We start from the raw sequence: 13941 nt of genomic DNA, 5'->3' as shown, positions 1-13941 counted from the left end.
TTAGTATTTGGTAAGGGAAAGAAGGATGGTCTATACTTCCAGCTTTTCATCTAAAGCCCAATAAAAAACAGATTAAGAAAGAAAAAAGCCACTTTGGATAAATGGTGTTTGAACTTGAGTCACCGTGAGTCACTTCTCCCAGCTGTGAGAAGTCATTGACTGTTTATGAGACAGACCTCCTTACATTTATTCAAACCTGACTTAAATTATAACGTTGGAGGAGGAGGAAAACAAGAGGGGAGCTACTTCATTGCAATAGGTGCCCTAGACCTCCTTGGGGAGATTTTGGTCGGTATTTTCACAAATGCTTTTGCAACCACCCCCCTCAGCGCAGCGTGCCGCAGCCTCCCCCCTTAATTTTTGAACCGGGCCAGCTTCTGGGCTCCCTGTAAAAGCTTGGGGTCGCCTTTAGACACCGACGCCCCCCCCCCCCAGAACCCCTCCAGAGCCGCCAAAAACTAATCCCTCTGGCACATTTCTGTCGTTCGTGGCTTTTACTGGCAGCGCACGGCGGCGCGGCCCGGCCCCGGGGCGGGCGGTGGGAGGGAGACGGGGGCGGTCGGGCCGCCGCAGGCCTCGCCTCCGCCATCTTAGGGGGAGCCGAGCGCGGCCGCGGGGTCGCCGCCCGAGGGGATGGCGGCGGGGACGTGGCTGCTGCGGGTCCCCACCGCCACCGAGCTGCTGCTGGCGGCCGTGTGCTGGCTGGGCTGCTACTGGCTGCTGCTGCGGAGGCGAAGGGGGGCGCCGCAGGGGCTGCCGCCGGGCCCCGCGCCCTGGCCGCTGGTGGGCAACTTCGCCTTCGCCCTGCTGCCGCCGCCGCTGCTGCGGAGGTGGGTGCTGGAGGTGTGGGGCCGCGGCCGGGGCTCCGCCGTCTTCTCCCCGCACGTCTTCCTCACCGGCCTCACCAAGATGTACGGCAGCATCTTCCGGCTCTTCGTGGGCAGCCGCCCCTTCATCGTCCTCAACACCTTCGGGGCGGTGCGGGAGGCGCTGGTGCACAAGGCGGAGGTGTTCAGCGACCGCCCCTCCGTCCCCATCGTCCTCATGATCACCAGAAAGAAGGGTAAGGGGATGGGGTTGGGGTCGGGGGGAGGCTGGCAGGGCCCGGCTGTCGGCCCTGCTTCGCCCTCCTTCGGAAAAATTAAAGAATACGTGAGGTTCCTGAGCGACATCAGTAGCATCTCCCTGCCTGACAGGGGCAGGATGCGGCGGTGCCTCGGAGCAGGGAGATAGGGCAGAATTAGGTTGCCTTTAATTGCAGCGTTTAATGAACGTGCTGGCATTTAGCGTGGATTGCAGACGGAACAGGTGAGCGTGCGGAATGGCAGCGCTGCGGTGCGTGCGGCTAACGGCGTCCCAAGGCCCGAGATGCCTGGTTGCGTTACCTCTCGCTGCGGTGGTGGTGTTCGTACAGGGCTGCGAGGAGTAGCTAGCTGGGCTGTCGTCCTGCGGCTTTGCGAGCTCAGCTTTACCCTGAGAAGAAGCTGCAGGTACTTTGGCAGTGGCGTGAAATGACTGCGTGCTCCCCCAGTTCTTACCCAGGTGGCGATGGCCAAGCGCCGACTGCAGTTTGGTCCCCTAGGTACGTGGTCTGAACCCGTTACTGTTGCTGAGATGTTTGCAGGTGGCTCTTCTGCGTGCAGAGTTGGGTATACCCCTGTGGTTTTGGGTTTTTTTAATAGGTCAAAGAGAGTTCATTATTGTTTGCGAAAGAAGGGCATGGGGAGCTTAAACACGATGATGATGTTGCAGTTAGTTTCTTCGCGTTTAATCCTTAGGTCCGTTACAACCTCCCTGTTTGTGGAATACTTGCTTTCCTTTTTCAGTTTGGGAGGGGTAGCACAAGAGGCTTATCAGTATGATTACTCTATTGAGAAACCGGTTTATCTTTTATTTTCAGGGCCAGGAAAATCCATTGGTTAAGTGCCTGAGACTTGTTATCTTTGATTTTGTGCTGTGCTAGAATTACCCCAATTAAGATAAGAGGAAAGTGAGGGACCTAGACTGTATTTATTAAAAAGCAATCAGGTACCATAGCTGCGTTTTTTTAAATGAATTAAAAAAAAAAAAAAGAGATGGGCTAAGGATACTGCTTTAGCAATATTAGTCAGGTAAATCTTAGTGGTGTGCAGTTTTTACAGTGCATGAATATTTTTAGGTCCCACAAGTTCAGCAAGGACCGAGGGAGGAAAGGGGAAGAGCAGCTAGTCACTAGAACAATTTTAGCTATGCTGCTGTAAACAAACAAAACCACAGCCCACACCAGCCCCAAGCCCTGAAAAGCCAGGTTGGTTATTGATTGGGCAAATTCAGCCCCAAATAAACCTGTTCTCTCACTGCCCTTCCACGCATTTGATGACACCAGTGCTACCAGGAAACTTTACATGAAAAGGGGTTCTGTTTTTAAAGTGCCAGATAATAGACATTTGAGTAGGTTTTCTAAGGATTGTGTTTGTACAGAGAGAGTGAAATGAAGCTGATTTTCAGCTTGTACTGACTCATCCTAATGTTCTGCATATTTTGTTTAGGAGTTTTGAAACTGGGTCATGTGTTTATATTTTTCAGTCCATTGTTAATACTACAAATAATGTAGTCAGACAATGTGGCTTTAAAGCTTTCCAGCTTTATGTTATATTGAACTATTATACCTCTGGGATTGCAGACCCTTCAGGGTACAGCTGTCTCGCGTATCTGCAAATTTCTGTGTTTCTATCTATAGAATTCTTATTTGTTTATCCTCCTTTTTGTCTTAGGGGTTATGAACATGAAGCCTTAGTAGAAATATAGGTGACGTTAAGTGTTGAAAAATGGTGTGTCTTCCTGTTGCCAATTTCTTGTGGCCATTTCTCTTCCATTTAAACTTAGCATTACGTTTTGTTGTTGACAGAAGAATTAATGTTGCTTTTATAAAGTAATGTTTTATTTCCGGAAAAAAAAATAAATCTGATGATGTCACTGCATTAGGAGAACAAAAGCAAAACTAGCCCTTGTTTTGGTGACTTCAAACATTCTCAGGTTAACCAAGGAGTCCATCAGAGGTAGCTGGTAGTGTATTTTGGTTTTGCAGCGGTACCTCTGGTGTGGTCTGTTAGTTTAACAAGAGATGTTTCTGTTTGTAAATGAGCAATATTTACATGAAGTTAAGGAGTTGAATAGTGTTTCGTAATGTTATAATTATGCAGAACGTGTGCCTAGAGGCACCAAAATTGTGGAGATGCAAGTCAGGTTGGCTCTGAATCTGTCTTCACCTTCCCTGGGTATTTGCAGCACGCGTATCCCTTACTTCGATTTTAGCTAAAGAAAAAACATTGGTTATAATAAATATGTGGTGCTTCCAACCAGCTGGGCAGCTGAGCTCCACCACGACAGCTCTCTTACTACTTTTCCTCATAGGGAAGGAGGGGGAGAAAGTATGATGAAAAGGGCTCAAGGGTTGTGATAAGGACAGGGAGAACACACAATTATCTTAACTGGCAAAACAGACTCAGCATAGGGAGATTGATGAAATGTATTACCTATTACCAACAAGCTAGAGCAGTGAGAAACTAAAAACACCTCTCCTGCCCTGTCCACCTTCTTCTACATTCTCCCCCCAAGCAGTGCAGGGGAGTGGGGGCTGCGGTCAGTCCCTGATGCTTCGTCTCCACCGCTCCCTCACGGTCCCTCTCTGCCCCTGCTCCCCGTGGGGTCCCTCCCACGGGATGCCATCCTTCCCGAACTGAGCCTGTGGGGGCTGCCCACAGGCAGCAGCTCTTCAAGAACTGCTCCCACACGGCTCCGTACCACGGGGTCCATCCCCCAGGAGCAAACTGCTCCAGCACGGGTCCCCCACGGGCGGCAGCTCCCCCCAGACCCCTGCTCCACCGGGGGCTCCTCCACGGGCTGCAGCGTGGAGATCTCTGCCGTGGGACAGGGCTTCCCAGGGCTGCTGTAAAGAAGTTTTGGGAGAGCTGTGTTCCTCTTCTAGCTCCTAGCCCAGCGCTTGGGACAGAGTTGCCGTGTAACTTTTCCTTCTCTTCTGGCTTAGGGATCGCAGGCCTGGGTAACTGTTTCCTCTTGCAAACAGAACAGCTTGGTTTCAGACTGTTTCTTTCTCTTCCAGGTGTTATTTTTGCACCTTACGGCCCTGTCTGGAAGCAACAAAGGAAATTCTCTCTGTCAACACTGCGGCATTTTGGAGTGGGAAGACATAGTTTAGAGCCTAAGATCATAGAGGAGCTGAAGTTCATAAAGGAGGAAATGCTGAAGCACGGAAAGGATGCATTTAATCCTTTTCCGATTATTCGCAACGCGGTGTCCAATGTTATCTGCTCCATGGCCTTTGGCAGGCGTTTTAACTATGAAGATGTCGAGTTCAAGACGATGCTGAAGAACATGGCCCGCGCACTAGAGCTAAGTGTGAACAGCTATATGATCCTGGTCAACATCTGCCCGTGGCTGTACTACCTTCCCTTCGGGCCTTTCAGGGAACTTAGAAAAACAGAGTTAGATATTACCGCTTTTTTAAAAAAAATAATTGCACAGCACAGGGATACGCTGGATGCAGCAAATCCCAGGGACTTCATTGATATGTACTTCCTCCATGCGGAAGAGCAAAAGAACAACAAGGAGAGCAGTTTCAATGAAGACTACCTGTTTTTTATCATTGGTGACCTGTTCATAGCAGGCACAGACACAACTTCCAACACGATCTTGTGGTGCCTGCTCTACATGTCCCTCTATCCAGATGTGCAAGGTAAGACTAAGTTTGTTCTGGGTGTTTTATTCCAGACTGTAAAACTCTAGATGGATTTTCAGAAGCAGAAGCAAACAGCTGCACTATAGAAGTCATTAGGAGTGCTGCTACTACACGTGTATGTGCAACTTGAAAGGCTGGTATGTAGAAAGACAGGTACCCTGCTCTGGTATGATGATCTTTAGGTTAATGCTGTACACTAACTATCTAAACTGCTCTTTATGCTGTGTCCATGTATTTCTTCTGCTTTGGGACAACTTTATCTTTTCCAAGCGACTCAAGTGAACCTTGGCTTTTTTATTGATTTAGTTTTCATTTTTTTGGCAATTGTGGCATTCCAGGCCTATAGTGGCAATGTAGTAACATATAGTGGTAAACTCTGCTTTCAGGCCTCCGTGAGCAGGGAGGTTCCTGACCCTAGTGACAGAGGCTGGGGAAGTGAAGCACTGCCCACTGTAGGGGAGGATCGAATTAGATGCCACTTAAGCAAATTGGGCTTACACAAGTCCACTGGGCCAGCTGGGATGCAGCTGAGGGAGGTGGTTGATGTCAGCTTACCCTATCAGCCGGGAACAGTTATGGAAGTTGGGTAGGTTGCAGATGACAGGGTGAAAAAAGGCAAACGTCTGCCCTCAAGGAGGTGAATTTGATATTGAAGTTTGGATCAGATAACCTCCAGAGGTTCAACCCAGATTGTTTGATGGTGCTATAATCAAGTTACCATTTGTGATAGAGTTGTCCAAAACACTTTGTGGTTTCTTGTGGATATCAAAAATAATGGTGGTATTGGAGACATTACAATATTAAAATAGTAGTTGCTAGAGTTATATTTCAGGATTTCTTAAGTTTCCATCAACAAAGACTAAAAATTCATTTTTGTTAACTATTTTTCTGTACTACATCTTGGTACAGCACATGTAGTTGGAAAGACAACATTTTTTAGTACTGTTTAGCAAAGTTAGCGTGTTGAATGTGAGCAAAATAAAACAAATGATTTATTAATTTATTAGCAGCTTCTTCTAAAGTCCTACATAGCAAGTACCTTCCACTAGATGGATTGTCAGGTGTATGCAGAATGGAAACCTTGGCAAGATGGACAGGTTCTACCTGGGTAATTCTACTTCAGTTTGTAATAGTGAAGCATTTTCCCTTTGTCAAGATTTCTTGCTAACCTAGAGGGAAGAAGGGTAAAACTTAAGTTATTTAAGAACAATATAAACCAGGAATACTTTTATCAAGTACCTGAGATTTTGAGGTTTTCAGGGACTTCAGTTGCTTTACAAGTTAGCAAATAGATATTGTTTACAGCCCCTATCTGTCTGGAATAATCTCTTTAAATAGGTCAGGATCATAGTTTGTTGTACAAATAATCTGTGTCAACACAAATTGTTGAGCAAAGGTTGCAAAATAGGGTATCACTTCAGTATATGGCAGACAAGGTTCACAAAGGACAAATTTGAAACAGTATCGCATGGGCTCATTCTTCTGTTTTTTTAATGATCCTGGGTTATCACTGCTTGACTTGATAGGCAGTTACAAGAATTAGATATGTTCTAAATCACACAAGTGATATCTGGAAGGGTTTTGTGGTGTTGCTTTTTTTTTTTTTCTTTTTTTCTCCCTGTCAATATGTTTGTCTTACTTCCTACAGGAAATACAAGAAATGCATAACTTCCAGCAGTAGAGAATGATGCAGACAGATACTTTCTGGACAGGCAAATGAAGGGCTGTTTGGGGTGGGGGGAAATCAGGAAGTATGTATTTGTCTGTGGAAGGCAGTTTCTCTTTTTACATGGGGAAGAGAAGAGGGATATGTGTGAGTGCATGCTCACTCCTGCGTGTGCATGGATGGAGGCAGCAGGGAGTACTTTGTTTCGATCTGTTCCCTGACTTGGTTTTGGCCCTGGACTTCTGAAGATCTGTGAGATTTTTAAATACATGAAGTGTAGTGGAGCAGGTACCAAGGGCCACACCATTAGCAGACCTCTTACCGTTCAGGTATTTTTTTGTTGTGTGTGCTTCATAGGAGAACTTGTCTTCCTAGCAAACCCAATAGGTGGCAGCAAATGTTCACTGAACACAGCCCATACAGCATTTTGGGGTGCTTCTCTCTCTCTGAAACCAGGAAACTTTCTGCATTGGGCTTTTATTTAATCTGGAGTCGGCACTAGGGAGAGAGAAGAGCAAAAACTTTGAACTCTCAGAAGCCTGGATTCCGTATCTTGGAAAAGGGAAGCTGGACAACCACAAAATATTCAGGATATCAAGGGTGGAACATGAAAACCGACTTTTTATTTTGGATGAAAGGCTAATTTTGGTGTCTTCTCCTCTTTCAAGATTGTCTTCTGCTGTGTAGCCACATTCCAAGTTCCCTGGAATAAAAGCAGCAGAATCCAGTCCAAGGGCGAAGGAAATCTTGCATCTTGGAAACTTCTTTTAATAGAACTTCTTGTGCTGAGCCTTTAGTGAGAAGAAAAGGACAAACAAATACTTTGACCCTTTTTGCTTTACAAGAATGAGAGTGGAGATTAGCTCATGAATTTATGTTTTTCCTTTGCAGAAAGGCCGTGTGGGGGAAGGAACATCTGATGCCTTCCTGGGGAACTGGGAAGTAGCTGAGTTTGGGTTCTGTGAACAGAAAGTAGGAAACAGCAAGAGCGAGTTGCGTGTCTGTAATGCATGCAGTAACAGCACCAGAATACCTGCTCCAGAGTGGAGTATCCAAAGCAACTGCATTGAAATCTTGCCCATCTCTTCACCACCTTTTCCAGTTTAGAGAACTGACTTTTTTTCAGGGACCAGAGACCAGCTGGAGCACGCAGTGCATGCAGTCTCTCTTTGCTCTTTTTTAATTCTGGCCAGAAATTTGATGCTTTCACCATTCAAGTTACTGTATAGTTAAATGGCAAACTGAGGTTACTATTACAGTTGGATCTGGAGCAGAACTTTCCCTGTACTTATGCAATACAGCAGTGCTATCAGTGTCTGTCCTGTCAGTAGCTGTACTCTGGACAGTTGTCAAGATCGTGCTTGGTTATTTTTTTCTTAAATGAGACTGTTCTGCAGGCTTCTGCTGGCATAGCTATTTCTGCTAGGAAATCATGTCTTGCAGTCGTTTTTGACAAATCTGTGTAAACAATGAAGCATAGACAAGTGAAATTGAGATTATGCCTTTTCACATATTGTGCATCTTTTTTATTTTTCTCACTCCCTCTGAATAGAGAAGGTTCATGGAGAAATTGAAGCAGTTCTAGGACGTGACAAAGTTCCCTCTCTTACCCACAAGGCTCAAATGCCCTTCACAGAGGCAACCATTTTGGAAGTGCAGAGGATGACTGCAGTGGTTCCCCTTTCTATTCCTCGAATGGCTTCAGAAACCACTGGTAAGCATTTGTAGAGACTTGTTAGTACAGTGTTTCTTTTGTGGGTGAAAATCTGATGGGACATCTGGTGAGAGTTTACAAAGGCCTCATTTATGTATTGAGACGTGTAACTTCAGTATGTAAAATGCCATTTAGAGAGTGGGTGGGCTCAAGATATTCACCTAGGTAAGCAGCATGTCTGACCTAACATCCAGAAGTTTTCTAATTTAGAGTTTCTTTTCCAGAGGTCAGTTTGTGTTAACTAAAGTGCTTAGTGGTAGTTAAAAGCTGAGAGGCCACCTTTGTATCTGAACAGCAGAGTTGTTTTTGGCTATCTGACATAGAGGTCCGAAAATACTAATTCCAAGTAGCTGGTTTGCTAAAGCTGAAAGGCATGTACCATACAGAAAACTATAATAAATATTCTTTTCAAAGTCTCTTTGTTGGCTATGTTTTTGTACACATAGCTGAGAACTGGTTTAAGTCAGTGGGAGGTAGCAGTACTTGGCTTTCAAATCCAGTACTGAATTGATTTGCTTTTTTAATGTTTTTGCTTGCAGGACAGTGAGGTGCAGCAAGCTGAAATGAGGCTAGTCACTTCAAAACCCTTTTGTGCTTACAGTTCAAAACCCGTCCCTCTTCATTATCTCCATCTTCGCTGTGCTGGGTCTCTGTGGCAGCACAGGATCGGGAGGAAACTGGGTCACAACGCTTCCACTCAGCAGCGTGCATTTCTGACTGCTGCTGCAGCTGTCGTATTGGCACGCTGAAGGAGGCCTTGGAGAAGAGTAACGTGACTGAGGCTTCTCAGCTGCCTTTTCCCTGCAGGGAGCTGTTGCCCTAGCTTGGTGTCTTTCTAGCTGCGCTGGCCTGCGTGATGCTGACCTGGCAAGGCTAGCAGCAGTCACCTTTGCCTCAAGCTCCTGCTACATTTGCAACCCACAGCTGGGGTTCTGTCTAATTCTTGTGGTGTTTTCTAGTCTTCTTTTTTAATAAGTTGTCTGTGTGTGCTTCTAGCAGTTTGTCAGATCCTCTGTCTTTGTGCTTTTGTTTAAAGTGCTGCAGGGATATACTATTCCTAAGGGCAGCGTGATCGTGCCCAACTTGTGGTCAGTGCACAGAGATCCTAATATTTGGGAGAACCCAGATGACTTTCAGCCAACAAGATTTCTGGATGAAAATGGCCAGCTAATTAAGAAAGAGGCATTCATTCCTTTTGGAATGGGTAAGATATCCACACATAGTCATTAGCTGCTTGGGGGCGGTGGTGTTTTTCAAGCATAGGGCCTCAGAGGTGTGAGATTTAAAAGGACTCACAGGACTTACTACAGAGCTTATTTTATTATTTCATTTGGTGGCTTGCAAAATGGGTTGGGTTCCTTAGAGCTCCAGTTGCCAGGCAGAAATGGGAAATGATGAATCTTACTTTGACAATACTTTTCCTACGGATGTAAATGCTGTTTATGTCAAGCAGTAAACCTAAGCAAAATTCAGACTCAAATACTGGAGACCAAAGCTTTGGAAGTCTGTAACTTACTCATAGCTTGAGCAATTCTGCGTTTGGGATATGCTAGACTAGGAAATGCATGTTGCGTGTGTGTTAACAGATGGATCAACAGCATAAAACAGTAACACATCTCTTTCTAACTGTTCTTTAGGTAAACGTGTGTGCATGGGAGAGCAGTTGGCAAAAATGGAGCTGTTCTTAATTTTTGCAAGTCTAATGCAAAGTTTTACCTTTGTGTACCCTGAAAATGCGACAAAACCATCTATGGAGGGAAGGTTTGGTCTAACGTTAGCTCCATGTCCATTCAAAATAATAGCTTTGAAGAGATGATGCAGGGTCACAACCGATGAAACAAAGAAATACTGCACTTTTTAATTCCAGCTTTATTTTCTTTCCAGCTTATTTTGATAATTTCTTACCAGAAAAACGGTGACTGTGTAGGCTTTCATTTCATATCAGTGAGAAAGATCCATTTACAGTTCTGGAAAGAAAACATTCTTTTGGTTAGCTGTTGCATTCCACAGATGAACTGACGATATAGTTTGCAATTTGATATTAAAACTTGCTGGGCTTGAGCCCTCTGTCTGTTAAGCTAATACTGTCCATTTGTCAAATGTTAATTATGGAAGAATGGTCCAAAACATCTGTTGATACTTTAATGAATAATGATTATTATTTTGGTAAAAGCAGAATGTGAACATTTAACTTACCAAATATGTGAAGGACATCGTCTAATACCAGAAGAATTAACGATTAACAGGGTATTAGCCTTTTCTGTATAAAGAAACATTCTAGCAGAGCCTAAATAACAACAAATCTTTTTTTCAAAGGACTAAATGACACTATTTTAACCCTGGAGCATTCTTTCTTGTGAGGAAGTCATAGGTGTAGACTGAATCAAATCAGTCCCGATTCCTGGATCCAAACTTCCTTGACTGTCAGGGCTCACTGTAAACACGACATACATGTAGCAACTTAAAAAAACAAAACAACAACAAAAAAAAAAACCACATGCCAGGCTCACTTGGAGGTCAAACAAATCCTTGGACATACCACGTTCTTAACCTGGGGGTGTGAAAGGAGTGTGCAGCCTCTGGGCGCAAATGTTTTATTCCTAAACATAAGAGCTGATTTCCCTAGCACAAAGCAGAAGTCTCTTTTCTCTGGTGCCAAACAGATACTTGTGACTGCATCTGTGCTGTCACTTTGCATTCTCTGTTATCCCCGCATCAGAAGTGAGGTTTGTTCTCTGGCTGCAGCCTGGATGAGACCAACAGCCTGCTCACCAGGGAGACCTCTGCGTGGATAATCCTGAAGCTGGGGCTTGCACTCAGGATTTTCTTGTACGGGCAGTGAGGATAGTGCTGCCATAACCTTTATGGTTTTGGGAACTGGAGTCTTGCGTCAAATGCGCATCAATATGACACTATGGACGTAGGTCTTAAACACTTAGGCATATAAAATGAGGAATCTGACAAACATGAGGTCTGACTATAGAGGATGTCTCTTTGGTATCTTCCAAATGCAGTAAAAAGATCTGTAGTACATATAAAAGTAATATGACAGGACCTTACTCTTTTCTCATGCAGAATTTTGGTGCTGTTGACCGCTGTCAGAACGAGCATCAGGGAAACCTGTTAGGTATTTCAGAACGGGGCACTCAGTAAAGCCATTTAAATAAAAAGATCTCTCAAATGTCAAAAGTAGTCTTTGAGGGATGTGTAACAATTAACCTTTACATAATTTTCTTAACAATCCTTAAATCTCTTTATATACCTGTGGAGCTGTCAGAGTTTCATATTAGATGAAATAAATACGTATGTATTCTAAGGGTTTTTTTTTCCGTATTGGAAATACAGAAAATACTAGCAGTGCTTCTGATGTCAAGTTTACAAGACTGGAATGTGAAATAGACTGTAAAGTGAAATTGGGAATTCTGTAGCAGAATTTAAACCTAAATTGCAGAAGAAAATTCAATCCGTAAGCTTTAAATTAGCTCTGTTTCTGTCACTTTTTAACTCAAAGTTTTAAAGCCGACTCGTGCCTAGCAAAGACTGTAAGATACTTTGGGTTTCAATTAAGCTTTTCCTTAGCCGTTGTAAATAACACAATGGCTTAGTTTCTGAATAATGAATTTTTTTGGTCTGGTACCCCACTGTTTTTGTGAGAACTTCCAGTTCTTATAAAATCTAAGTTTTTACTGTATAGGTTAGCCCATGCTTGTGGATGTTTGTTTGTTTGTTTTTTGGTATGAAATTTTTGAAAACCAAATTGCACAATAAGAAGGTGAGTTTGCTACCATTGCTAATTAATTTGCACTAAAAGCTGACTTCATTGGAGTAATAAACATTTATTTCTTTAGCTTTATGTTTTCCAATGAATAATGTACAGTTGGGATTTTTGACTGGAAGTCCTTAAATGCTTAATTTGAAAGCTAAAGTTAACTGCTGATAATATTTATCTTTCTGTTGAAATGCCTCTATAAACACATAATGATGTTAGTGTACAACTAATGACATATAAAATATCTGTCCTTTTAATCACGAGGACATATTTGAAAAGCGCTTTAGTATTTTATTGTTATTTTTTAAAGATTCCAAAGAAGAGTTGATTCACGTAATCTCCTAGTATCTGGAATTATATATATTTGTGCTTGTCTTGCCTGCTGGATTTAGTTTAAAATGTCAACTTTGAAAATTATCCTCCTACAAATAGCACTTTGAAGGTGTAATTTTTGGTGTTACCTATAATCAAACACCACGTATTGTGACAAGCTCAAAATAGCGATGTGACGGTGCAGCCATGTCGATGTCTGCCTGAATACAAGATGCTGTTGGAAATGACAATACGGACCTGCCTTTCGTTGCTTCCAGATGCACTGAAATTGTTGTAGGATGCCACAAAAGTAACTAAACAATAGCAATGCAATGTTTGTGTTTTCAAAACTGTGTTGCCATCTTTGGTAAACTGTAAGTAAAGTGGCAGCAGATTTGATTTGTATTGTAAATTTATCCTTCCCTTCCCTTTTTTTTAATTGGAGGAGGAAGCATCTAAAATGCCTTATTGAAAAATGTACGTTTATATAAATGGATGGCTATTTCTGAATGATGAAAATGTCTTTATTTCTAAAAATTACTTCAGAATTTGTTTCAGTGAATTTTATTTTTAATAAAGTCATTCCTAAGTAAGTGCTTGACGGCTTTGCGTAGTTATTTTAATGAATTCCATTTGTTGGCTAAGCTTGCGATATTTGGTATTTTACATGTTATGTAAAACAAAAAGCTTTTGAGTGAGAAGATGTTACAGAAAGTTTCGGATGAGGAATCAAGGAAGTAGTGGGAGCGTGGGGGGGGGTGAAACTGGGAAAATATAACACCTGGCATGTTACGAGCAAGTAATAGAGTGTCTCTTCGTTCTCTCAATGCAGTTTTACAAACCCTGTTACTCTGAAAGAATAAAAGGGGGAGAGAGGTGTGGAGATGAAGAAGGTAAAAGGGAGGAGGTGCTAAGAGGAGATGCACGGTCTGAGGAACAAGGTGGGAAGGAACAGAAGTGCAGGCAGAGTTGAGGAGTTGAGGTGTAGTTTTGGTGGACCCCCGGTGTAGAGGAGTCGGGGCAGAGGTGCTGGGGCCTGAGGGGTGCAAGGAGAGGCAGGAGGCCCTTGAATGCAGATGGGGAAGGGATGAGTGGGCCATAAGCGAAGTGCTTGTTGGAGAGAAATGGGTTGGAGCCCTGCCTGGTGCGCTTGGAGAGCTCAGCATGGAGGGTTGACTGCTCTCTGTGGAAGTCCTGGGTTTTAAACCTGGAGTTATGCTGCAGGTAGTTTGGCACAGAGCTGTGTTTTAGGGGGCGGTGTTAATTACCCACTCGGTCATTTGTATATGCAGGGAACGGTGACTTTGAGTCTGCTTGCTTGGGTGAAGCTGTTCCCAGCAGCCTGCTACTGTTCCTGACTAAAGCCAGATGAGGCTTAATGAGAAAATTTTCTGTGCTGCACTTTGTACTCGAAGTGCACAGATACAAAAGTACTTCAGCTCTTTTGAAGAAAACAAGTTGCTTAATGGTTACCTCCATGCTGACTCAAGTGAAATGTGCTACAGTTGCGGTGTTGTCAGCTGGTGCTGACTTGAAGTGCTGGTCGTTCTGGTTTTGGAGGAATTAGATGGAAAATGATGGCAGGCAGTGTCTGATACGATTTACTCGTTAGTATTTGTGAAGGAAGGGATACATTTGGGGGGATTTCTATAGTTCGTGCAGGCTTGAAAACTGAATTTCCATCTAGTTCGGAAGTACGCTGATGACACCTTGCACAGCAGGCCTGATTTTGAGGAAAATAA

The 13941-nt window shown here is 43.7% G+C and overlaps 1 protein-coding gene across 1 annotated transcript; it reads left to right on the top strand.

Annotated features, from left to right (window-relative positions):
* The first annotated feature begins 542 nt into the window (after positions 1-542).
* CYP2U1 (cytochrome P450 family 2 subfamily U member 1) lies at positions 543-12792 on the top strand. The gene is made up of 5 exons (XM_083833427.1): positions 543-1063; positions 4103-4735; positions 7957-8118; positions 9155-9322; positions 9756-12792. Exons 1-5 carry the CDS (start codon positions 634-636, stop codon positions 9932-9934), a joined length of 1572 nt encoding a protein of 523 aa, XP_083689553.1. The 5' UTR covers positions 543-633; the 3' UTR covers positions 9935-12792.
* The last annotated feature ends 1149 nt before the right edge of the window (positions 12793-13941 follow it).

This window comes from Anser anser, assembly GCF_964211835.1.
Source record: "Anser anser genome assembly, chromosome: 4".
Lineage (NCBI taxonomy): Eukaryota > Metazoa > Chordata > Aves > Anseriformes > Anatidae > Anser > Anser anser.
This window is presented reverse-complemented; position numbering and strand designations above follow the sequence as displayed.